Source organism: Cicer arietinum, chromosome 6 (assembly GCF_000331145.2).
Source record: "Cicer arietinum cultivar CDC Frontier isolate Library 1 chromosome 6, Cicar.CDCFrontier_v2.0, whole genome shotgun sequence".
In the NCBI taxonomy this organism is placed as follows: domain Eukaryota; kingdom Viridiplantae; phylum Streptophyta; class Magnoliopsida; order Fabales; family Fabaceae; genus Cicer; species Cicer arietinum.
Window position 1 is genome coordinate 6,345,167 of NC_021165.2, and position 27,675 is coordinate 6,372,841.

The 27,675-nt window shown below is 27.6% G+C and overlaps 2 protein-coding genes and 2 long non-coding RNA genes across 7 annotated transcripts; 2 read left to right on the forward strand and 2 right to left on the reverse strand.

Annotated features, from left to right (window-relative positions):
• Positions 1–1,070: 1,070 nt before the first annotated feature.
• LOC113787133 (uncharacterized) lies at positions 1,071–2,122 on the reverse strand. The gene is made up of 2 exons (XR_003473435.2): positions 1,582–2,122; positions 1,071–1,437 (listed from the first exon to the last, which is right to left on the reverse strand). It is a non-coding gene; the product is annotated as an uncharacterized lncRNA (long non-coding RNA).
• Positions 2,123–5,716: 3,594 nt separating this feature from the next.
• LOC101494291 (patellin-3-like) lies at positions 5,717–9,735 on the reverse strand. Its single transcript, XM_004503807.4, has 4 exons — positions 8,513–9,735; positions 7,782–7,906; positions 7,566–7,701; positions 5,717–6,240 (listed from the first exon to the last, which is right to left on the reverse strand). The coding sequence occupies exons 1-4, from the start codon at positions 9,665–9,667 to the stop codon at positions 5,983–5,985; spliced, it is 1,674 nt and encodes a 557-aa protein (XP_004503864.1). The 5' UTR covers positions 9,668–9,735; the 3' UTR covers positions 5,717–5,982.
• Positions 9,736–14,175: 4,440 nt separating this feature from the next.
• Positions 14,176–16,938, forward strand: LOC105852248 (uncharacterized). Of its 4 annotated transcripts, none has more exons than XR_003473378.2 (5): positions 14,176–14,437; positions 14,866–14,942; positions 15,378–15,436; positions 15,674–15,858; positions 16,446–16,938. It is a non-coding gene; the product is annotated as an uncharacterized lncRNA (long non-coding RNA). The 4 variants fall into 4 exon arrangements; XR_003473379.2 differs by having other exon boundaries at positions 15,767–15,858; XR_003473380.2 differs by lacking the exon at positions 15,378–15,436.
• Positions 16,939–20,349: 3,411 nt separating this feature from the next.
• On the forward strand, positions 20,350–23,940 carry LOC101494601 (serine/threonine-protein kinase SRK2A-like). The gene is made up of 9 exons (XM_004503808.4): positions 20,350–20,988; positions 21,446–21,520; positions 21,766–21,867; positions 21,975–22,028; positions 22,129–22,221; positions 22,297–22,389; positions 22,537–22,641; positions 22,719–22,817; positions 23,403–23,940. The coding sequence occupies exons 1-9, from the start codon at positions 20,869–20,871 to the stop codon at positions 23,724–23,726; spliced, it is 1,065 nt and encodes a 354-aa protein (XP_004503865.1). The 5' UTR covers positions 20,350–20,868; the 3' UTR covers positions 23,727–23,940.
• Positions 23,941–27,675: the final 3,735 nt, after the last annotated feature.

The window sequence follows — 27,675 nt, forward strand, 5'->3', positions numbered from 1 at the left end:
GTTACTTACCAATGACGAAAAATGCTTTAGAGAGATTTTTGTTGATAACCTTTGCTTGTGTTGCCACGATTGTTCAGAGAAACTAGCATGCATATGTTAAGAGATTACAATAAAGTTAAAGTTTTTTTCCAATGATCTCACTGACCCAAATCTTTGGAGCAAGTTTTTTAGTTTGATACTATATACTTGGTTGGATTGGAATTTAGCTAGCAATAATATTGATTTGAAATGATGACAATAGCCTTGTATTTTTATCAAATTTTTTCATTGGGAAAAAAATTATTTGTAAGACTCTCAATAAGGTGCAATCCATTGAGAAAGTCCTTCTTTGACTTTGACAAAAATATGATCATCATTCATCTAGTCATGAAGTAGTTGTGGGTTGGACTAAACCTCTTCAAAGTTGGTTCAAAGTATTGGTGTAAGCCCTAACACCAACCTATTTTATATAAATTATTATTTGTTTTATAGATTTAAATCATATATCTAATTTTTGGATATATGTTCAAGATATCAATTATTATGTTATTAACTATGTAACATGATAAAGTCCTTATAATAGATAGTTCCTTCAACATAACGTTAAGTGTGACTTGATCATGAGATTGTATTGAACATTAGAACAATATTATTAAAGTATTCACAGTCAAAATATTATTGTTAATTAGAACGACAATAATACATCCAAAATATTATGTGAGCAGATTGATGATTACATCTCACGGATTATGAATATTAGATATCAAGTCATCACAAATGTATAAATATTAAGATTAATATTTATATTAATTGACCTTCCATGAGAATGCTAAATAATTGTTGTGTAAGTGTCATTAGTGATTCTCATGTGGTTATAGCGAGTAGTCATTTGACTTGAAGTCACTATGATCCTTATTTGAGGAGTTGTAGGCTTTAAGATCATCAAATATTATGTATTGGGCATATCGATATAATGAGACAATGAAAATGCATGGTCATGCTAGAATGGATCAATATCTGATATTTGATATGTTGGTATTTGCAAAGTCAACATCAAAATCGATAAATAAATAATTGTACTTTGCAAGTATGGCAACGCTCATTTATACATTTGGACGAAAGAACAATTACTACACCTTAAATAGTGGTCGCAATAAGGGTTAAATCATACAACTAATTTTCTTATGATTTAGGAAACAATGATGTATTACTAGATGTCAATCATTGCTTATAATATTTTGCATTATAATATTTATTACTATTATTATTGTTGTTGCTGCTGCTGTTGTTAATTTTCACAATATAAAATTCAAATGATAAACATTACCTGCCCCGTTCGGAAAAATGATTCTGTGTAGCCAACTTGATACATCTCAGGCAAAATATTGAATTGATGAAGAATTGAAACTGAAACACTACGTGGATCCTGAGATGCAGCATTATCAAGGAGAAGAAAATCTGATTCACCACACCAAAGCCAATAAGAAAAATGTTAGACAAAAGAAATACACAAGGGCAGAGAGGATGGGGTTGGGGTGTAACCGTGTAGGTGGTGGAAGTAATCGAAAGGATATGGATCATCAGTTACTTTCTACTATATACCTTATGGCAAACTTTTGGTGAGTAATTCTTGTCGAAAATCTAGATCTTGATATTCGAACCACTTCTAGGACTCCACAGATAAATCGATTAGGTCCATAATAAAATCAAAGAAGATGATTTGAGAAACAAGAAACATATCATGTGTTTAAGCACAATCAAAAAGGGATTTATATCATTCTCAACGCTTCAATAGGTAAACACATGAATTCATCTATAAAAAAATTAAGCTTATATGGTTCTTGGCTATGAAAATTTTCCACTTATGAGAATAACTTTAAAATGATTTTAAAAGTCTATCTCATGATTCTCCAACAGAGAGTTACTGTGGATGGTTCTTTTAGAGCTTTTTTTGGTAGTTCTACTTGTGGTGGTCTTGTTCGAGTTGATTCTTAGTCTAGGATTTAGGCTGAGTTTCGAGCTTTAAGAATGAATTATGAGTATCAAGTTTGCACAACAACCAAATCTTTCTTCAGTTACTTTTGAATTAAACTTAGTTGTGGTGGTCAATATGATCCATTTTGGATAGTCTTCAAATGTGCATATCAAACATCTCCTCCAAGAGATTATTTATCTTCTTCAAAGTTTGAATTTGAAAATTTCAGTTATTTGTGTCTTTTGAGAGGTCAATTGTGTGTTGATCGTTTAGATAATAAGCGTCACTCTTCTCATTTTTTGACTTAGTTGTAGTTAATTTTTCATTTCGTATTTTAGGCATTATTATTTCGGATGATGCAAGGGATATTTGTTTACTTTGTTTGATTTTGTAATTAAATTTCCTTTTTCATAAAAAAGAAAAACATTAAAGTGTAAAAATGATATTTTATAGGAGTATTAATTAAAATAACTTATTGAAAGTATTATGATTTTATTTAAAATTTATTTGAAAATCAATTTGTAACAAAAAAATAATATATAAATGAGTCATGGTGAAAAATTACTTACTTTAAGTTAGTGCATGTTTAATTTGCTTTAAAGAGAGCCAAATTACATGATTTATTTATGAAAAGAAATATAGATTTACCAATGCATGCAAGGGCAGATAAAACTACTTATTTCATTGAAGATTTATAATGAAATTTGCGTACAAATCGATCAATTTGTGTAATCCCAAACTTAAATTCAAAATATATTCTAATTTCATAATGATTTTTATTATTGAATTTTTAATACATTATTTTTTATTGATTAAAATTCATATAGATCCAACTGAATTATATAGGTTTTATATAAAATTAATAGGACACATATAGATTTTAACCAATTAAAAAAAAATATGTTGAAAAATATATATTAAAAAATATCTTGTTAGCGTTATTAAAAAAGTTTAATTGTACTTTTGGTTCCCCTATTTTAGCTGAATTAAGAAAATAGTTCTTCCATTTTATTTCTCCTTAGTTTTAGTCCTTAAACAGAATCTTGGTCTAAAACTTGATAATATGTCCATTTTTTGCGCTTATTTAAGCTACACCATGTCTCAAGATCTCGTTGTGGAACAATTGTACCTGAAATTTATGATCATAAATGGTATAGTGTGACTTAAAAAAATAACATTTCAACAATTTTTTTTACTAAAATTCTGTTTGGGAACCATAACTAAGAAAAAATAAAATAGAGAGACAACTTTCGTGATTCAAATAAATTAGGAGAACCAAAACTGCAATTAAACCTTAATAAAAAGAAAGAGGAGTTCAATTGTCGCATAAAGTGATTAAAAAATTAAAAACTCATGAACATTGTGTCTCCATTTATTTACATAAGCAAAGTGATTCTTGATTTGTCAATCTTGATCAATGATGAAAAAGTACCAAGATGTTTTATGCCTTTACCTTTACCAAATAAACAAAAATATTTATATAACTTAGGATGCCTCGCTGGGTCTAAATGATGGTCATCGTCATCGTTCAGCACTTGAAGCCTTGAAAGGATCAAAAGTTTGTATGAAAAAAGGAAGATAAACAGGCACATAAAGCATATTTAAACAGATAAATAAAACTATATAGATACGTTGGAGCAATCAGTGGACTTTTTTTTATGATGAAATTCGGTGCATAAAAAGTTAAAGTAGGGCACTACTATAATGCTGGACATTGATTGAATATGTTTGGGACCCTCTCAGTGTCTTTGTATTTGGCCCTTTTATTTTACACATATGAGAAGTGCTCTGTTCTGCCAAGGCTGGCATATATGGAACTCAAGATTTATGGGTCAACAAAGCTCTTATTGATTGTACTTGCTACTTGGCTTGTAATATTGGTCATTGTTAAACAATAAAATAATAATCATACTAATACTTGTCACAAATAAATAACCGTATTTTAGAATTTTTTTTAACTCTCTAACTCTTGTCGAAATAGACTTTTTAAAATTCTTCATCGTTAAAAAAGTAAATCAAATTTTACAAAATTTAAGATAATATCGACAATCCATTTTTTTTCGCTATAAGTAATTGAGATTAATTTATATCACAAGTAATATATTTTTTTATACACATCTAATTAAATCCTACTATAACATCATTTTGTTATATTTGTATTTATAATATCTCTATGAATATCTACATTTATTTTTTGTAAAGGCCATAAATATCTACATAATGGGGGTGTCAATAGATATATGTGTAGAATTGTTTTACACATTAAAGTAACATTGTCCCCTCTTTAGAGATAAAGATTCTCTACCTACATATTTTTCTATCTTTGTGATCTTTTTTTTTTTTTTCATAGATTTTACACATTCTCCATTAAGACCCTTCTTTATGATTTAGGTTGAGTACACAAAATAATTTAACGATTTTTGTTAAATAATATTTTTATTTGATTTTACAGAGTTAATTTATTAATATTTAATATTAACAGTTGTTTTTCCAATAAGACTCTGAAACTATTTTTCAAAAATAAATATTCTAAAGAACATGGATGTGCTTTGTGTGCTTAAATTGGATAGTTTGATTTAATACATTATTAGTTTGATTTAATACAAAGCTTCTACACATAAAGCATATCCATATGCATATTAATAAATATAATAATGGAAGTTTTAATATTTATTTTAATACAAAATTTTCATTATTATATTTATTCTACCATGAAAATCATTTCTAAAAATTAATATTGATTTATATTAAATTAAACTATTGAATTTAAGCGCATAACATCCATGCGAATACTCTTACAGAAATGAAATCTCTGTGAGAACAACTTATTGGGATTACTCTCAAGACTAAAAAACTATGAAAGCTTTCAACTTTTTGTTTTCTTTGTAAAAATGAACGCTCTCAACTTGAATATAAGAAAACAGGAATATTCAAAGTAATTTTTTTTTACAGACAAAGTAATATTGTTATCTCTTACTTTGTTGCCTTAATCTTATGATTTTTGGAGACAGAGTCCTAATTAATCTTTAAATAAATCTAAATAAAGTGTAACCAAAATTGACGATTCTACCGTTAACCAATTGATAATTAATAATTTATAGTAATATCCATTTTTTTTTGACACATTTATAGTAATACTCTATTAATTAAGTATTGAATCGTAATTTTTTAATTCAATTGCAGTTAAATTTTAATAATTAAACTAGTATATTACTGAATCAAGTCAATCTAACCGTTGTAGCTAGTTGCTGTAAAAGTGAATTATACGACACGCACAAACTTTATTCTAAGTAACTAATTTTCATTTTTTATTTATTTGTGAAATCTCGAATTTAAATTTTATATATGATATTTATTTAACATTTGTAAGTTCAATTAATTTAATAATAAATTTAAAAAATAAATGAACAAAAGTACAACAATATTAATAATAATAATATATCAATACAAAATTAAAAAACTTATTACCGGAGTAGGTCTCTAAATTATCGAGTCAACTTTAATGGTTTGAAAAAATTAATGGTAGAAGTGAACCTTAGATTCATGGTAGAAGTTTAAAGCCATGATTCATATATATCACGTTTTTCTTCCCTGGTTGCAACATGAATCATGATAGCTCACAAACATATTCCATGCTCTAGAACAGACAGAACGACAGAGATAAAGTGAAAGGCCCCACCAAATTTAAAATAAAAAATTGTTGGTTGCTTGCAATAATTTCTTTTGGTTACAAAATATGAATAATTAAAAGATACCATGCAGTACGAAAAATGGACCTTGATATTTTTATCTTCAAAGATAACAAAAAAGCCAACAATAAATAATACCAAGAAAATTACAAAAAAAAAAAATAATATGTAACAATATATGATTGGAAACATAATATTCTTCAAAATTAAACATATAAAAGAAAAACTTTATATTCATATTTAAGCAGCAAGAAAGTTCAATTTGAAGATCTTGGTTGTAAAAGTGGACACAAGAACATAAGCAAAACAATTCAGGTCCTTTCCACTTGTGATGATTTCTCAGTCAGAGAGTGAAGGTTTGGTCTTCAAGCGGTACAAGAGCTTTTTCTTCTTAGAGCTTGTGTTATCAATGGTGAGAACAACTTTGCCAGGTTCACCAATTTTAAAATTGTTGCAAATCACAGGTTCTTCTGATGAAGCTACATTTCTAGCCTTTTGGATAATTACTGTATAGCTTCCTTCAGTGCTTGGTACAAATTCTGCTCCATAGCTTACTTCCCAACCTATTACTCTCACCTCCCAAGATAGTAAACATTTCTGCAAGTAAATCATTCAAACCATTATACCATATATTTTTAAATTGAGGGTGAGTTTTTCATATATAATATAAGTGTGCTAGCATGATTTTGAGAAATGCTAATACATTTTAGTACTTATTTGGTTCACAAAAATTAATTCTAATTAAATATGAATTGAAGGTAAAATGATTTGAATTTAGATACATTTATGTAAAATTATATTGAATAAATGATTCAAGACTAAAAATCAATTCTAGAAGTAAAAGTTACAACTCTAATTTTAGTTATTTAGAATTAATTTTGAAGGAAAAACCAATTTTATTCAAGTATAATAAAATATGTCAAAATCAATTATACACCTCCGAAATTAATTTTGCCACCTCAAAAATTGAAACTAAATATTGACTTATAGTTTTAACAAAATTACTAACATTGGAATTTCATTAAATTCACCTTATTGTAAGCATGCACTAAAGTAAACTCCTATTACATGCTTCTTATCTTATTATTAAGATAATAATAAATAGATGTAGAGCTTAGATATGTAATCCTATTCCTATTTACAAATCAAAACATCAACATCATTACGTGGTTAGTTATGCAGACTGTGAATAAGATATAGGCTGCTAACTTTTTTCTTTGGGACTTCTTTTCTACTCTTGAATATGTTGCCTTTTTCTTTTTGTCTAAAGTCGTTTTCATGTTTCATAAATCAACTCTAATTTTGACACTTTAATTTTCACAGGACAATATGAAGAAGAAAAAAATATAATTGTTTGAATTGAAATAGCTAACAAATTTTAGAATCAAAGTAAGGTCACTTATTGTTTGTAGTACAACCTATCCAATCAAACATCAAAGTGGGTCCACATACATAGCTAACAAAATAAGAGATTTTGATTGTTTGAAGTTGGGGAAAGGCTGATTTTGGGATATAGGTGGTTGTTAGATTAAAGATTAGACAATTTAGATCAATATTTTAAATTATTTTAAATGAAAGTTACATATTTTTTGAATTGTTTACGATCATCCATATCTAAAATGTGTGAAAATAGCTTTTTCCAACTGCAAGGATTCTAAATCCCAAAATAAGTTGCTTTTTATATTAATTTTACTTTTCTATGTTTATTTATTTATTTATTTATTTATTACTAATTTTTCATTTGCTCCTACATTTTCTTTAGGCCTGCACAATGTGTTGCATAGATTATGAAATCAAAGAAAACAACAAATCATAAAATATTGAAAACAAAGGAATCCTATGAAAGATTCCTTCTCCTAGGCTAAATGTCTTTGGATTCTCAAAACCAATCAAATCCGACAAAAGGACAAAGAAAAACCAACCTCAGTAACAGGAAATTCCACAGTATGTTTTGCTGCTGGCCTTATTGTGATCTCTGTAACAGCATCTGAATCTCCAAATTCACCATCTTTGCTCAATCCACCATACTTTACCGGAAGTTGCTCTGGAGCTATGTATCTGAAAGTACAAAATTCCAAAATTATATAAAATTAAAAGCACAAACTGAAAGCAAATTTTGAATTCTAATATGTCTTCACCTCAAAAGGGTCTCTGTTGACTTGGATGGACCAGCAAAGACAAACTTGCTTTTGGTTCTGAGTGTAAGAAAAGGGCTTATCATCCTATTCACAGCCAGGTACCACCATGGCACATTGATAAACACCTAAACAAATTAAATAAAAACTAAGATCAATTTGAATACCCATTATTACACATATAACATTTACCAACATAATTATAAACATATGACATCAAGTTTCTTAATGTCTCTATGACCACATCGCTACTGTGATTGAGGTTGTAATTTGATCGTCATTTTTTTGAAGTATTAAGAATTGCAACGCAATAGCAATGTAGTATAAAATGTTGCAAATAATGAATGATAATAATTATTACACATATACAACATTTACCAACATAAACATATATGACATCCTTTTAAAAAAATAAAACATAAACATAGGACATCAAAGTTCTCAATGTCTCCGTCACACAACACTCACACCATGTGATTGAGATTGCATCAACCAAATTTGATAGCAATCTTATAAAATCAATTTTAATACACCATAGAAACAAACAAACACATGGTTTAAAGAATGTCTGCAGCTACAATCTATAATGTAACATCAAACCGTAATTGAGGTTGTTTTCAAATATCAAGGATTGCAAATTTGATTTCAACATGGATATAGTTTAAAATATTGCAAAAAGAATGAATTAGTGATAAAAATAAATAAAAAAAAAAAGTTTGGTAACAAAGTAGTACCTGTTTGGCAACAAACTCAGGGTAATTATCCTGAAGCAATTGAAGTGCTTGTTTAGTAGCTTGTCTAAGTTCCCATTTACCAGGTCCAGGTGAATCCTTAAGATCATTCACTTGAACAATAGTACATATACCACCATGATCAAAATCCAAATTCCTAATACTCTTCTCAAGAAACTGAATTCTCCATCTAAGAAACTTCTCTCTCTTCTCTTCATCAGAAAAACACTTTTTATACAATTCCTTATCCTGAAATTCACCATAAATGTTATAACAAACAGGGTGTCCCTCTTTGTCAAATCCATGCATGTAAACAAATTTCTCCAATTCATCCCCCAATTTCTCATCCAATAACTCTTCCATTTTAAACTCATTTCTCCAACGGATTGTATTTTTTATCATTGTGAAAGCTTCTTTCACTTTGAAATCTCTTGCACGTAGAAATTTCAACAGAATCACGTCACTTCTTTTGTCTGCGAGAAGTGGTATTCCCCAAATGGAAACTTCTTCGGGTTGTTTTGGTAATGAAGCTTCTTCTTTAGCTTCGAGTTTCTCTGTAACTGGTTCTTGCTCTGTTGAAACAGAGGAAGAAACAGCAACAACACTTTCTTCAATAGCTTCCACAGTTTTTGCTCCATCGTCATCCACACCAACAACAACATCAGTTTTCTTCACATCTTCTTCTTTTTCTTCTTCTTTCTTATCTCCTTCTTCTTCTTCTTCGTCTTTCTTCTTTGCATCTTCTTCCTCTCCGTTTTGTTTTGCAGGTTCTTCTTTTTCAGGTGTAGCTATGGTGGTGGAAGAAACTGTGGCTGTGGAGAATTGATGATTGTCAAGTGCTTGTTGAATAAGATTCTTAAGCTCTTGGAGTGATTTGTTTTCATTATCAGAAAGATCAGAAGATTTGGTTGTTTGTTCGTCTTTGAAGGTATCAGAGTCAGCATTGGGTTTGGAAAGATGAGATTCGAGAGTGACGGTTTCAACAACAGGGTTATTTTTGTCTTTCTCAGGTTCAGGGTGTGGATCTTGCTCTAATTCTAAAGGAATAGTAGGTGTTGTTGTTTTTTCTGGGGGTGGAACATTAACATCGGTAACAACAACTTCATCAACTTGTGGTGTTGTTGTTGTTTGGTTTGGAGAAGAATCATCGTGAGACATGGTGAATAATTTGTGTAAGTGAAGAAAAATGTGATTCTGTGAAGTGGAAGGAAGGGAAAGGAAGTATTAATAGGTAGTGAGATTGAGGGGGAGCAGTTATTATTAAAATAGCTGTCAAAACGGTATACCCGAATCATATAGGGTCGCCTTTAAGAGATTGCGGGTTGGGGTAACCCGCACATTTTTTATAATTTTTTTTTACATCTTTAATTTGAAAATTTTCGTTGAGGTTTATTTAAAAAAATTATGATATACTATTTACACATATAAATTAATTTTGATGTCTATTTTTTTTCAAGTGCATTTAAAAAATATTATAGTTTACACTTTATACATAAATTAGTTTGTATTTTTCAATTAATAAAAATTCAATTCAAAATTTTCAAAACTTATCTAAAAAATAGAGATATTATGTAGCATAACACAAATGAATTTAGATTTGCCTAACTTAAACATAAACTAAAATTAAATTTAAATAGAGTGTTGAATAGTTCTAATGTGACTCTATAATAAATGTATTTAGACTTCTTAAACAATGTTCACATTTTACAAAATATTTGATGATTGTCCACTTAGAAAAATAAAGAAATTTATTGTTAAAAATATATAACCAACTAAATATAATAATATTCTATCACAAAAAATAATATATATATTCAATTAAGTGGGTTGAATTTCTTTTGAACCTTTTTTATGGGATTTAATTTTACTATTTTTATTTTTTTTTAATTGATTATATGGGTTATGGGGTATCCGGTATCTATAAAGACTAATTTGGATGGGTAACGGGTTTATTCGAACCAAATTAAAAAATCCTGTAAAAATTTCAAGCTCTATATTTTAGCGGACCGACTTATTCGGGTTAACCCATTTTGACTGATCCGATTATTATAAAGAGTAGTGGTGGTGTGTGATGATGAAATTAGAGTGTGTTGTGTTGTGCCAGCTTGTGTAGTTGTTGAAAAACGTGGGACATGGTTTGTAGTATATAACGTTGTTGTTGTTGTAATTGGGCAAATTATCGGCGGTTTTGCCGGCTACTGCTTTCAATCATGCATGGGCCTGTGCTTTAGTTACCACTTACTCAACACAATCTCATGTCTATTCTGTCTCTTTCATTTTTTTTATTACTTTACTTACCTCTACTATGCTTTATTAAGGTTTCTTTTCCATGAGGATGAAGAGTTAAAAAAAAAAAAACTGACAGCCATTCAAACACTTGTTAGCATCCAAAGCTAATGCAACCGTTCTCATATATTTTATATTAGATTTTTTATTTCTATTCAAAGCGTGTGGTATACTAACTATAAATAATTTTTATTGGAATTCAAATTTTGATTTGTTAAAGGTGTTAGAGTCTAACCCCATATTCAATATTCAACCTATTAGAAGAGTTTTCTTTCTTTATCAAGCAAACGAGATATTTGTCCTTTTAACTGTACTTTGAACGTAACAAGTTTTTACTTTCAACACAAGCCAAATTCATATTTAATTTTTCATTTGCAACAGAACCAAATTATTTTTTTAATACAGAAGAAAAGAAAGATCAAATTAATAGGCAATTGATAAAAAATGGGCCTGTAATAATAATAAAAAGAAATAGAGAAAGAAGCATAAAAAAGTGGAAAAAGAGTAACGTAAAAAATGGGTGAGAATGAAAGGTAAGGGATGCGTTGGGGCTTGCGTGTTCAGTTCTGTTGTGCTTGGTTGTCACTTGTGACTCTCTGGACGTCTAGCTGTTCTTATTCATCCGACCGTTATAATATTTTGGTTAGGCCCACATCAAAACGTGGATTTTCATTACAAATAAATAAAATAAAATAGTTGTGCAAATACGAGCAAGATCGACTAACCTACCACACAAGTCTATAAGTTTAATTATGTGATCGAAACAATTACACATTTATTTGAGTTGAATTTAATTTATTTGTGTTTGAACACATTGAGTTTGAAAATAAATTTTTAGTTTAAAAATTACGTTTAAATTCAAAACTGTAAATTTTAATTTTAAATTATAACTAATTTTAGAGATAAAATTAATTATAATAAACAATAAATAATTATGTCAAAATTAATTTTACACATTCAAAATCAATTCTAACTACTCAAAATGTGCAACCATATGCAAACTTACATCACATACAAGATATGCCACACTTTTATAAAATAAATATTTTTTTAGAAGCCTACTTTGGTCACATACATACGTCAAATTGTATGGTCAGATATGTCATATTACATGATCAGATACGTCAGATTGTATGCTGCTAAAAAATTATACATAATAAATCAACAAATTTAACTAAATATAAACAAATTACTATTATTATAATTTTATATTTTGAATTAAATTATAAACTTACTAACCTTTTTCTATAATTCAAGTACACTTATTTATATCAATTTTTTACATGGGTCTTTCCTATGAATATCAAGATGTGTTATGAGATTTTATTGTATTTTAGATATGGAATATATCTGAGAGGTAATACTTTTTTTGTGTCATATTCATTTAGTTTAAAATATTTAAAAATAACTACAAATAAAAGAAAAGTAATAGTAGTTTTACGAAGAGAACATTTGAAAAACACAAATAATATTACATTAAAAATAACATTTATTTTGGGTTTCTTTCTAAACGTGACACTTATTGTAAGATTAAGAAATTTGATAAGGAATTGTTAAAGTATTATGATGTGTCATGAAATTTCATTATGTTTTAGATGTGAAATATAGTCGATAGGTAATACATTTTGGGTGCCTTATTTATTCAGTTCAAAATATTAAAATAATGAGTATGGATAAAATATAAATAATGGTAGTTTTACAAAGGGAACAATTGAAAAACACAATTAAAATTACATTAAAAATGGCATTTATTTTTTGTTTCTATCTAAATGCGACACTTGTTTTTAAGGCTTAATTCAACTTTGTTAAGTTGGATGTCTTGTCTTGGATTTGTAATTATGGTAGAAGTTATCACTCTTTTAAGATACAAAAAAATATATTTAATTGCAGTTTTAGTCTCTCTACTATTTTCAATTCACGAAAATGGTCTCCCTATTTTAAAAATCGACAGTTTTAATCCCTCCCTCATATTTTTAAACTAAAAAACGCAGAATTGATATATTTTTAATGACGTAACATACAATTCTATAATATATAACCATTTATATGCATTAATTATTCATATGTCATTAATAAAATAAAAATATGAAAAATTTCTGAAGTTGAAAGCTAAATTTTTACTACGTTTTTATTCCAATTTCATAGATATTAATCATTGTATATTATTGTATCATATGTCACATTATTTAAAACATTTTTACATCATCATTTTTTAATTAAAAAATCATAAAGATATACTAAAATTGTCGACTTTTAAAATCGAGAGACTAATTTTGTGAATCATTGTTAAGCGCAAGAAGTTGGTAATGAGTTGTAAACTAGCTAGAGTAATTTTATAAAATCACTGTGGCCTGCGTAAATTTGTCTAGTCGACTTAACAATAAGCCATTAAATAAAAAAATTGCTCAAACAGTCTATAATTATATTCTTACCTTTATAAATCTTCTAAAAATCTAAATTTGTTCTTGGCTCTAAAAAAAAAATTGAAAAATTGTCTATCCCTCACAAGATTACAAATGTGTGTTGTTAAATTTAAAGATGAGTTTTTTAAAATACAAATATATTCTAAATAAATTAATTTTGAGTCTTCCGTAACACAACTGAAACAAAAATATTTAGAAGGAATTTAATAAATTTTTAGATTGGTGGCCTTCTACACTTTTTTTTTTTTTTTTTTAAATGTGAGGTAAAATTGAAGGTTTTGTATAAAATGTGGGGGTAAAAATACAATTTTTGAGGCATTTTTTTATATTATCAACGACAAATATTTGTCCTATGTTTCATAATATTTATCAATGACAAGTATTTGTCATATTTATTTCTATATATCAATGATAAATATTTTTTCCATAATTTTTTTTATAATTATGGATTTTAAATACGTGTCTCATATTTTTTTAATATTTACCAAAGCGAGAGATTTGTTCAATTTTTTTTGTAATATTTATTAATAACAAATATTTATCTCGTGTTATAAATGAGGATGAAAATATTGGTTTTTTTGTAGTTATATTTTTATAAGATAGTTGTTTATTTCTTACTATGATAGATATATTTTTTTGGTGAAAGAATATAGTTATATTTCTTTTTATTTTTTGTAGTTATTTGTCTTTCTTTTGTTAAATCTATTTATTTACTCTTAAATAATGATGAAATAAAAAATTAAATGAAGATAAATTTGTATTTTTTTATAGTTGTTTCTTTTATTAGAATTTTTTTTAGTTAATTTTCTATAAGAAATATATTCTTTTTATAAGATAATTATTTATTTATTTTACTTAAATTTATTTATTTACCTTTAAATAATGATATGACATAAAAGTAAATTTATATTTTTGATAGTCCTCTCTTTTCTTATATTAATAATAGTAGATGTACAATGCAATATGCTACCACAAGGCGAATGAGAAGCGACCCAAATGTGGCAATGGCAATGTATTTTAGAATTTTCATAGACACACCCCCACAAGTCCACAACACACCTAACCATTTGCGACTCAATGTTCTTTCATTCTTCATTCACTGGGCTTGTTGATTCTTGCGTTTCTGAGTTCTCTGCGGTATTGCTTTCTGTAATTTCTTCTTCAAATTGCACTCTCTACATTATGCACCTTGGGACCTGCATTTTCTATACCACATAAGGTTTGCATAGTGGTCCTAATTCTGGTTTTCGAATTAAAATTTTATAATTTGAGAATTGATTAAGATTTTAATTCTACTCGCCAACTATCTCTGCATATAGAATTTTCTTCTGTGTTGTAATTAGAGAATGCAGAACTAGGGAATTGGTCAAAAGCACGCATTTTGCCCTTTCTACTCGCCAACTCCTTTGTTTGTGTTCTGTTTTGTATTACAGTTCTTTGATGGATGGAAAGGAATTTCATTTGTGTTCTGTGTATTAAATTTTTTTAATTGATTTATGTTCTGTCTAATTTCTGGACGCACTGGTGAATCAGTGTGTTGAATTTTTGTAATTTGCATTAGTTTAATGTTCTTTTTGTAAGTTGTTGCTCAAGCTTTTCTTCATGCTTTAGTTATTTTTCTCATTCATGCTTAGTTTGTTTTTGTAGGTTGCTGAAGCTTCCGTTCATCTGCTATGCCCTTTAAGAGAAGAATGTGGAGGTAGTTAATTTGTTATGCTGCATAGGTGAGTCCTTTAGCATATATTCTTGATTCTAATATTAGAACTTTTACTCTAGTACAGAGGAATGGGCAAAGTGATTTGGAAGACCATTTCACACATTTTGATTCGTTGAGAACTATAACTATAACCATCTCCATTAGTAGGAACAGTGCTATAACTTTATACAATATGGGCAGTGATAACTTATGCTCTCTACAATTATTGTGAAATCATCAATTGATTTGTGAGAAGACATGAATTAAGCCACTTATAATAAACCTTCAATAGCCTAAGTTTTTGCACCAGGCAGTGTTCAGGTTTGGTTAGAATTGAGATAATAAAATGCTTTAGAAATCAATTAGTGTTTATGTTACTCTAATGAATTCTTTGTTTTGCAAGTGATTATTTGGATTATTATTGTACTATTGTTTTAATATAGTTACAATTTATTTGTTTCAGATGTCTTTCTTTTTTTCTTTTTCATTGCAAAGGAGATACTGATGAGTTAAAATCTAGAGGTAAAATTTAAGACTTGCAAATGAACAAGGAACTAACATTATGCACTGGGCATAGGCGCAAACACTAATCTTTCTATCATTGTTAATTCATATTTTCGAATTGGCTTGCAGACAAAGTGGATTAGACCGAAAGTTTTGTTAGCTTTTCACTAACCCATGGCCCATATTACCGTTATCTTTCTTGTACTCCATTTTCACTTCAGTTTTGATGACTGTGTTTCCTCATGTTGTCTTTAGGACTCAGATTTCAAGAATCTCTCTGCCTCCCACCCAACATAAAGTATGTATTGCTGCTACAAGTGTTGATTGTTGTAGTGTCTTCTTTCACAGGAATATGATTTCTCACCTCCAGCCCAAGCAAAAGAGCATAGAGCAGGGGAGTTCAGAGAAATTATTATCCAGACCTCTCAAGTAGCTCACAGGTTTCATTTTGTTTTTCACCCTAATTACCCTTCCTTATCATTTAAATTAAAGCAATCTTTGATAGGTTTTAGTATACTGCATTTCATGTATCTTTAGCTTTGTAGCTATTGTTTTTGGAGTAGATTATGGTTTAATATCTTATCTTGGCCTAGTGTAGAATAATTGAAACCAACTATTTAACATTATAGGAAAGTGTGCTGAAAATGTTTTTCCTTGTATTGGAAAAGATATATAGTAACTTAAGTTTTAACGCTGTCATATGCTTACATCTTTTCTTGCTCTATATGTCTGGAAATGTGCTTTCGTTGCTCCAGCATACCTAGTCATTGTGCAATTATTATTTTAAGGGGATAAAAGATATGGAGCCTCATAAATCTGTTTAACCTTATATTGTTGCTTTAATTAGGCCAAAGGAATCAAAATCTTGTAAATTATTTCTGCCTTTTAGACGTAATGATTATTAGTGTATTAATTGATAATTTCTTAATATATTTGAATGTTTGATGCTTGATGCAATTTGTAATATTTATGTTGTTTATATATTTTTTGTTCAGTTCTATGAATAGTTATACATGTTTTATTGCAGTGAAGTCTCTGGACAACTGACTTTGGATGGGGCAGATACCACAAGTCAATGTATCAATATTCAGTTTTTGGAAATTCGTTCACTTTTAAATTTGAGTATCTCAATGGTCAAGTGCATCGATTCAACTTTTCAACTGTGGAAGATAATGGCTTCACTGCCAAACCAAAGTTCAATACTTACAGACCTTTAGTTTTGAATTTTTGTTGTTAGTACTGGACTTCGCTGTAAAAAGTGTTTTTTATATTGATTTTAGGGTAAAATTGAAAAATTATAAAACGGGAATATTGAAATTTCACTTCCGGAGCCATTTATCCGATGTGAAAAGACTTCAGAAAAATGACACAAAAATTGAGATATGACATTCGTTGGCAATCGGTCCAAGGTCAAATATGATGTATCACTTCGGTTGGTTATCCAATATAATATGTATTTAGATACCATGATGGTAGCAATTAGCAAACACATTAGCCCAATATGAAATGTCTTTCCAAAACTTATGTCTTAAAACAAATCAAATGGTAATCGGTACTAAACAATGGTAGCAAACACATTAGCCCAATATAAAATGTCTTTCCTACACTAATGTCTTAAAACAAATTAAATGATAATGGATAGTACTAAACAATAGTTTTTTTTTATAAGAGAGGCAATAGTTTTTTTATAAGAGAGGCAAGAAGAGTCTTTATTATAAAGTTACTACTAAGCAATAGTTTTTTTTTAAGAGAGGAAATAAGAGTCTTTATTATAAAGTTACTACTAAACAATAGTTTTTTTTAAGAGAGGAAATAAGAGTCTTTATTGTAAAGTTACAAGGGTTTATTATTATTATTATTATTATTATTATTATTATTATTATTATTATTATTATTATTATTATTATTATTATTATTATTATTATTATTATTATTATTATTATTATTATAAATAAATATTATACTTTAATTATATATATGAGTCGGCTTATCATGTTTAATAAGTTTTTTTTAAAGAGTCTAAACTTAACATATTTAAATAAATAAATTTTTTTTTTTAGTTTGAATCTCATCTTTTTATTAAACAGGTTATACAGAACCAAAATAAGTCATAAACCTCTTTTGAAAGATGTGACTCATTTTCACTCCTAGACAAGGTAATTATTAGGTTGTGCAATAACCCTAATAGAACATAGTCTTTCATTAGTAAGGGTTTTAATTTCTTTTTTATAATATAATAATATGAGGGTGAATTATTTTTTGTTAAATATATTTTTAATCCTTATAAATTTATGACATTTTAAATTTAATTTCTAAATTTTTTCATTTTTTTCTAGTCTCTCTTTTGACTTTATAGGACTAAAATATCTTTTTTTTTATAATTTTTTTTCAAAATAAGGACTAAAAAATGAATTAAAAAAAATTAAGTACTAAAAAATTATATTTTTTTTACATGAATTGAAATTTATTTTTCTCTTTTTAGTTAATAAATTTATACTTTTTAGTAAAGATCTAATTTTTTAAATTAAAAAAAAACATCCAAAATGTTTAAGACCGCTTTATTCCTAAACACGTATTAATAATCTAAATATAAAATTATATAATAAAAGTGCATTGATATTTGTAATTGTGTAATCAACTTTTTAAGGCATAAATTTTGTTCCTTTAACGTAACATTTGTTAAGCATAAATAGTGTTTTTTTCTAAATCTTATTTAAAAATGGTAGCAATAGCATGAACCAAAATTTATTAACAGTATGGGATAGATAATAAATGCAAGCAAATGATGGGGCAATGAGTAGTATGAGTGTACATACACGATGGAAACTAATTTGAGATTGCGAAATGGCAGGCACATGACTGGCATGCAACTTGTACGAAGGTCTGACAACATTGCGCGTAGATTGATAACATTAATGTAACGCAATAGTACCATAATGTTTGACGAAATTAATGAGGAGATGGTCATAGGCTCATTGCCTAAGTCTGCCAATCATAGTCATGCGATGCGACGGTGGTGCTTGACGGCAACTATTTCCGGATTCACGTCGTCAACGCGTTTTTCCACACTCCAACACTTTTCGTTTCTTTATTCATTAGAGACGTCTTTTCTATCGTTATCTTTGATACCTTTGGTTAACTTAACTTATTGGTTGAGTTAGTTAACTTTTCTATTACAAAGAGCAAGCAAGCTTGTTTTGTTTCTCTTTAAGCAAGTTTTAGCACCCTAAAAAGCATCTCCATGGCATATTTTTAAGCAATCTAAAGATGGTTGAATTAATCACTATTAATATAATTATATTGTCTTTTTTATATAAAAAAAATGATATTTCTTATACACCACGAAATTAGATTGTATAATATCACAATAATTGTGACTATATAGAATCACATGATTTATGTTGTTTTATTGAAGATTAAATGATCAAATTTTAAAAAAATTAATTTAAAATCTACTTTTAGTATTTTTTTATTGTGCTTAATTTTATTTAAAATTAAAATATAAAATTGTTATTTACATTAATACGTAAAAATATCAATATGTATTGTTTTTGTCATTAAATTATTTTTTATCTTTTTGATGTCATGTATCAAAATTCGTTACTAATTTTCTATTTGTAGTTGCTATACAAGGTGATTACTTCTTATTAAGATTTGTTGTCTTGTAGTTGAAAATTGAAACAATGGTCAAATGTGCCATAATAAATTATTTTTTATTAATTTTTCCACTACTGCATAATGATTTGAGATTAAATGGAAAAAAAAAATGTTTTCATATATGATATATCATAAGCAACCATATTTTCGGGTTGCTAGAATAAGGTAGATCGCTTTATTGTAAGCCATCACAATTGACATGTTTGATAACTCAAATGGCAAAGAAATATTTCATATGTTTCAATATACAAGTAAAAATTTATTTAGAAAATTGATGTATTTAATTTAAATATATATTAAATTTGTGATTAATTTTTTATTTATAGTTTTAGACGAAGAAAAACTAAAAGTAAGCAATACAATAAGGAATGAGCGTTAAAAATGCTCTAACTAATACAATAAAAATGAGCGTTAATTAAGTGTATTCATTCATATTTTCTATTTTGTACAGATAAAGAGATTATATTGATATGTGTACCCAAAAAAGTAGAATAGGTGGAGATAAATCTATAGAGTAAATATAGAAAAGTGAAACTATAATAAGAAAGTGGTTGTCCATGTTATTTTTCTTTTTCTAAATATATTAGCAACAAAACTCATATATACTAACATACTAACAAAGAAAAGAGAGTATTTGATAAAATTCCATATCAGTCCTCAATATGTGAATAGTAAAATTTGGAATTTATGAGCAATTTCATATTATTTAATTGTGAACTTAAATTATATTGTTTTTTTAACATAATATTTTCTTTGGTAAAATAAAACAAAATATTGTCTAGTTTTTTTCTTGATAAAAGGATAAAATATTAATGTCCTTTTTTTCAAAATAAGTTTAAGTAAAAGGCATTCAAATCCCCTTATATAAATAGTATGACTGTATTTATTGGATACTTATCTAAAACTATTAAAATATGAGATGTTATGACCTCGAGTCACATTTATGTTAGAACTAACCTAATACAAAAAAAAAAATTAAAAAAATTATTTAAATCATTTATAAACATAATTTTAAAAATTATTATAGTAAAAATCAAATATCATTAATAATTTAATAAATCAATAATTAATATTATAAAATCATCACGGTAATTTTGCACAAAGTATCGAAACACAACATTGAGTTAATAGTGGTCTCTAGATATTCTTAGTATACAATTATTGATTAAGAAAACAGTGTAGTAGTTGAGGAGTGAGGAAAAACACAGTTAAATAAAATAAAAAAACAAAAAAGTAGAAGAAGATAGCTTAAGAAAAGGAGAATGAGATTGATTAAGGAATGAAGAGAAAGGTGTCCTTCCTTGAGCAACGGCGCTGTTAGAGATCCAATGCCATTTTTCACCATAAAACAACCCAACCCAACAACAACAATTTAACCGATCAATGAATGAATGAATAATTGGATTCAACAATCAACACTACTCCATGCCTTTTTTTTTAATTCTTTCTCTCACACACTCCCACGTGCTCTCTCCTTCTTCTCCTCATTCACAATCCAAATCTATTCCTAAATAAATACTATTATTTCTTTTCAAAATTTAAATATATATTTCTCTTTCTCTTTCTCTCTCTCCCCAATATTATTACTTATATATATATATATGTGGAGAAAGAAAGAACCAATTTTTCAGTGAAAGATACCTCTTTTACAATACCCTTTTGATCAGAGTGCAGAATAGTGTCGAGATTCTACAGCCACTTGCATGCCCATTTTCGGTTTCACTTTCTTCAACCTTTTTTTTCATCCATAACCGTTAACTGTTACTGTCCTTGTTTCAGTGGAAGATTTTATTATGGATAAATATGAGGTTGTTAAGGATTTGGGCTCTGGGAATTTTGGAGTCGCTAGACTCTTGAGGAACAAGGAGACTAAGGAACTCGTTGCCATGAAATACATCGAGCGTGGCCACAAGGTTCTGTTTTTTACTTTCTCTCTTTCATTCCCTTTCAATTCTACTTTTTTTCCTTTTTTACTCTGTTTTTTCTTCATAAAAATTCCAGATTTATCACTAATATTAAGTTTTGCATACATGTCATTACACTTAATCGCATCCATTTTTTATATTTTAACTGAACTTTAGTACCAGTGTCGTGTTTGGTGTCTACGTGTTAAAAATCAAGGAAATGTGTTAATATATACATTTGTGTAAAAAGTTATTTTGTGATTACTAATTACTAGAATTAAGTACTCAAAAGTTATTATCATCTAATATTTGAGTTAGCAAATCCAACATATGACTCTTTTTTTTCATCATGTTGCTTGGATTTTGTTATGTTGTTTCTGTTTATGCTAAATGATTTTGAGAAGCTATTATTTTGACATATGGGATTGTAAGTTTTTCTATTCTTTTTCTGCTCATCTAATTCCAGATTGATGAGAATGTGGCAAGAGAGATTATCAACCACAGGTCCCTTCGTCACCCGAATATAATTCGCTTCAAGGAGGCAAGGACTCTATTTGTTTATCTTAGTATTGATGGTTTTAAATTGTTGTCGCTGTTTTGCTGCGAACCTTTATATTGCAGCAAAATGCAGTCGATGTGGCCAAAATTGTTGTTACAGATACCTCAAAATCCTTTATGTTGCGGCTGCAGTTGTGGTGGCAGATCACAATTTAAAACCATAATGAGTACACTATTAACTAACTGTGAGCTGATAACTGTTACTTCAATGGGGTTTTGATGTTTCAGGTGGTTTTGACCCCAACTCATTTAGCAATAGTTATGGAGTATGCAGCTGGAGGGGAACTCTTTGAGAGGATATGTAATGCTGGCCGGTTCAGCGAAGATGAGGTTAATAACTTTACATGGTCTTAAGAATTTTCTGCTTTATTTCACACTTTTGCAGTGTCATTAAGATTGTTTTCATATCTTATTTATTTTCTCCTTTGATTATTCAGGCTAGATATTTCTTTCAGCAGCTGATATCCGGTGTCCATTACTGTCATGCCATGGTATAATCTTGCGCAATTTCTGATAAGTTATATTAAGACTTTGGTACTCAAAAATACACAAATTGAGAAACTATGTTTTTCTTTTACTCTCCTTTTGCAGCAAATATGCCACAGAGATTTGAAGCTGGAAAATACACTTTTAGATGGAAGTCCTGCACCTCGCTTGAAAATTTGTGACTTCGGTTATTCCAAGGTACTCGAATGAATTAGAATACAACCTAGTTTTATAGTTTTGAGTCTTTTGACAATCTTTAGTTTTGTGGTGTAGTCCTCTTTGCTTCATTCCCGACCGAAATCAACTGTTGGAACTCCAGCTTATATAGCACCAGAGGTTCTTAATAGGAGGGAGTATGATGGCAAGGTATGTACTCTACCGCTGAATTGCCTATGCATAGTTCCTTTTTCTTCTCGTGTGTTTGTTTGTTATATCAATGTCAACTTCCCCTTTTATATGGAAAAGTCTTTTAAACGTATCTACTGAAATGTTCCATTCTAAAAATTGTTTTAGTTGGCTGATGTGTGGTCATGTGGAGTGACTCTTTATGTCATGCTGGTTGGAGCATATCCCTTTGAGGATCAAGATGATCCTAGAAATTTTAGGAAAACAATTCAGGTATGTTATCTTCCCTTACAATACTGATTTTTCGTATTGTTTTATGTTATTATCTCATTTCATTTCCTCTACTGCAGCGCATTATGGCTGTTCAATACAAAATCCCTGATTATGTTCATATATCTCAAGATTGCAAACACCTCCTATCTCGTATATTTGTTGCTAATCCCTTAAGGGTATGTTATGATGTTTACGCAATTTATTTTATTTGTCTATTTGTAGGATTTTGATATATTATCATGTCATATATGCCTTATCTGTATTATATCCAATGCTAAATGTACACATTTGTTATTGTGTTCACTTGTCAACCCTTGCATACCACTATGTCAATGAATAGAAACATAATCCAAATAAATTATAATTAATGTCAAACAAGATATTGTTTAAAAATATACTTGACTGCATTTGATATTTGGAATCAAGATATTGTTTATCAAGCTAACTACCAGACATTAGTCCTATTTGAATAAACAACTTATGTAAGAACTTATGTAAGGCTTATAGCATATACACTTATCATATAAACTATTTCTATAAAAATGATAAAATAAAGTCAAATTATTTTCATATACTTTATAAATTGTTATTCATAAGCTATTGAGGAGAGTTTACGAAAAGTAGTTGAAAAGAGCTCATGAATATGTCATAAGCTGTTTCCATAAACTCTCTCAAACAGTTTCACAAGTATTTATATTAGTAGATAAACTCAAATAAGTCAATTTCAACATGTCCCTTATTATTCTTCCCACCGTCTGCAGAGAATTTCTCTCAAGGAAATCAAGAACCACCCGTGGTTTTTAAAGAATCTTCCACGGGAGCTAATTGAATCGGCTCAAGCCGCCTATTACCAAAGAGGCAACCCAAGCTTTTCTATTCAAAGTGTGGATGAGATAATGAAAATTGTGGGAGAAGCAAGAGAACCTCCTCCGATATCTAGGCCCGTCAAAGGTTTTGGCTGGGAAGGCGAAGAAGAAGAAGAAGAAGTGGAAGAAGAGGTGGAGGAAGAGGAGGAGGATGAAGAAGATGAGTATGACAAGAGGGTCAAAGAGGTTCATGCAAGTGGAGAATTTCATATCAGTTAAGCAATGTGTAATTCTTGTGGTACTTCGTTATAAAGTATTAGTATTATTTTTTTATGCTACAAGTTACCTATTTATGTGTACTATAATTTATAACTAGTATAAACCAGTGAGTAAGTTTGACTTATGACATTGTTCATGTAATTTACTATCAGTATCAAGATCATGGAATCCGTGTTTGAGGAGAACAATAGTTGTATGATAACATTTTCAATTACCTGTCCCTGTCATGGCCAAGATAGTTAAGCTAAAAGTGTTTTTTATACTTGACTAGACAAAGGAATGGTCACATAAAGAGAATAAAATGTATTAGTTTAGAATTAGGATCACAATGAGAATAAAATGTTTACTGCCATCTTTTTCAAACATAAAAATATACTGATATGAATTTTCTACAATCATGGATTGAACAATCGGTACAAAAAAAAAATAGAATCTCTCTTGTCTCAAATATAAACAAAAATTGATCAATAAAAGTTGATGTATTTAATCCAAAATTTGAATAAGATACATAAAAAAAATTTACCTTATTTTTGTTTATATTTGAGACAAGAGTAGTACATGAGATGATCTTTATCAGATAGTTTTGTTTTATACGTTTTGCAGACATGTACTTTTAGAGTCGTTATTAAACAATTTAAAAGTAGAAATTGTGTAGAAAAAACAACTTTTAAATCTTCTATGAGTTTTCATCAACAACAAAAAAATTGAGTTAGAATACACAATTTTCAATATAAATCTATAAATTTGATTCCTTAATATGTCTTAGTGTATTTGTTAGCATTTGTCTTGTTTTATTAATGACATAAATGCGTAATTTTTTTTATAAAAACAAATTGAACTATATAGTGGTATGTCGATGGTTGTTGTATTAAGTGATTTCAAACATCAATTTGAAATTAATTAGTTAATATAACTTTTACATATCATCCATAAATAAATTTTAACATTGATTTGTGTTTACTAATTAATATTATTAGCATTTTACTAAAAGTAAATATTGAACACAATCAACTTTTTATCACTCTAATCTTAACTCCCTTACTTAAATTATTAAACTAATTGTATATCCCCTAAATGTGAGAGAATTATTCCTCGCATACAATGATATATATCGTGTTGGTAAAGTGTAGATCAAGCAATGGATGACAATGATAATGATTAAGTAAAACTTCAGTTTGGGGATGTTAATCATAAATTTGCAATATTAATTTAAGAGAATGAGTAAGTACTAAGTAATGTCAAGATGTCCATGAAAGAGGTGAATCTTGAAATGCATTTGCATTATATTACATGTGGAGCCGGCCAAAAAACAGGACACGTGAAGTGCATAGTCATTGGATTATATTTACGATTACAATATATTGTAAAATGAACAAGTGGTAGAGTATCTTATACATAAAAATTGATGTGAAATTAAAGTAACAATTTTCCGCTCAACTTTCCATTGAATTGTTTGCTTATGAATTTTTGTGCTAAAGTTGGTTGTTTATTTTTAACTATACGATCTTTTCAAATCTTAAATATTGTTTTGTTTTAAAAAAAAAATACTGCTTCTAAAATATGATTTTCTGGCGCAATATTTTTTATATACGAAAATACTCTTTGTTTTATATATATATATTTAGGAAGTTGCATATTGTAGATGTGATTTTTTGTTGTTTTATTTTTTATAATAAATAAATAAAAAATAAATTATATTAATAAAATCTATTTAATGTCCTCTTACTTTGTAGTTCAATGTAAATATTGTAGCAATTTTGTCTTTTTTTTTTGTGAACAACTCTTCTATTATTGTAAATAAAGTAGCAATTTCATCTCATAACTAACTCTCTCTTATTTTATTGTTAATTTTATCTGTAAATAAATGTAGATAATTCTCTTCTATTTTGTTCTTAATTGGATCTTATTTACTGTTAACTTTATTTATTAAAATATAAATTAGAATATATATCTATATATATATATATGGTTGCTTAAACCATGTAACATGTTCAAAAAATTTAACTATGTTGTTTGTGAAATTTTGTTTCTTTTCAGATAAAAAAAAATGAAAAAAAAATATATATTTATTTATATTAAAAATAAAATAAACGTTAAGAATAAGATGCATATACTCTCTCGGTTATTCAATACTAATCTATTAGTTTTGTCTATATATTTCATTTTTAACGTCTATTTTATTTTTAAACGATTAATTTATATTTTAACAAATAGAATTGACGGTCAAATAGGAGTCACAAGATGTATTTGTTAATTTCATTTACAAATAAATTTATAATTTATTAATTTATTTATAAAATAAGATAGAATTGATTGCAAAATAGAATAAAATTGTTAATTTATTTATAATAGACTACAAAAAAGGGAACTATTAAAATATATTTTTTATAGTTGTTAAAATATTATATCATATACTTTTGTTTGACATATCTATTCAGCTACGTTAGTTATATTTTTTTATTTAATATATTTTGTTTGATTTTATTAATATATTTAATTTTATTTATTTATTAATTTAATATTTTTTATTTATTAAAAAATAAATAAAATAATGCAGCATATGGTATAAATGAGAAGGAAAAAAAAAAGAATTGCATTGGTCGCATGCCTAAAAAAAAGATATTTTTTATATATAAATTCCAAAGCAGCATTTTCGTATCCACATTATAGGACTCTATTGAATTTTAAAATTTTAACGAGAAGATAATTACTCATTTAAAATTGTAAGTCCATCAAATTTTAAAAAATAATACCTTGAATTCTCAATTAATTTTTGAAGTCGATAGAATTATATAGACTTTAACTACTCACTTCATTTTAACAAAGAAAAATTATTCTAAAATAATTATCATTTTACTTTTTTACAATGTAACATTAATTATTTTATTATAATATTGACGTGAGATCTGTAATATACAGGTAGATATTTTATTGCAAAAATTAAACAATTTAATTTTACATAAACGAAAGTGTAAGTAAATTACTTTATAAAGTAAAAAAAAGTGAGAAATAGCCAAAACTGATTATCCGAAATAGTGAACAAAGGAAGACGATGGGTTCGGAAATCAGGATTCCCAAATATGTTTTTATGTAATTTATTTTATTTTGATGATTAAATATTTTACAAATAATAGTTAATGAATAAATAAAAAAATTAATGGCATGAATATCTAGTGTGATCAAACATAAGCAGCTATGTAGTTAATGGAGCTCAATTATTACAATGGAAATAATAGAGAATCAGAAGCTCAAAATTTGTAAAATAAAAAGATAAAAAAATATATTTAAACCTTATTTAAGATTCTATTATTTATTTTTTTATTAAAAAATTATATTATACGGTTAAAAAGACAATATATCACAAGAAGAAGAAGAAGAAAAAAATAATAAATTAATTTATCATATTGAATGTATTGTCAAAATGGTCGTTGTGGTTTAGTCTTATTGATGAAAATATTCTATTCAATATCTCTTTCGTTATATTTCTACTTACACTTTATACAAATTATGTATTTTATTTTTTTTAAATAAAAAAAAATGTCTTGTTACACTATCTTCAATATAAATTAAGATTTTTAAAACACAAGTGTGTACTACGAAATTTAGTTTAAATTTATCGGAAAATTCAAAATTAAAACTAAATTTAAAATATTTTAAAAGTTTCATATTTTAAAGTTTAATATTTTAAAACATTTTGGTTTCTCGGAAAATTCAAAATTAAAACTAAATTTTTCAATGCATACTTTCATTCATTTAAATTGGGATTTTTATTTTCAGATAAAGGTAAAATGATGTTTTCATTAAAATGTAGGTAGATGTATAATGTGTAGAGTATGGGTTAAAATTTTGCAATTGTTGATGTTTGAGACAGGCCCATCCAAATTGTAAAGTTTGTAAGGCCCTTGATCCATTGAAAAGGGATTCTTTCTTTTCTCACTCTCTAGTTTTC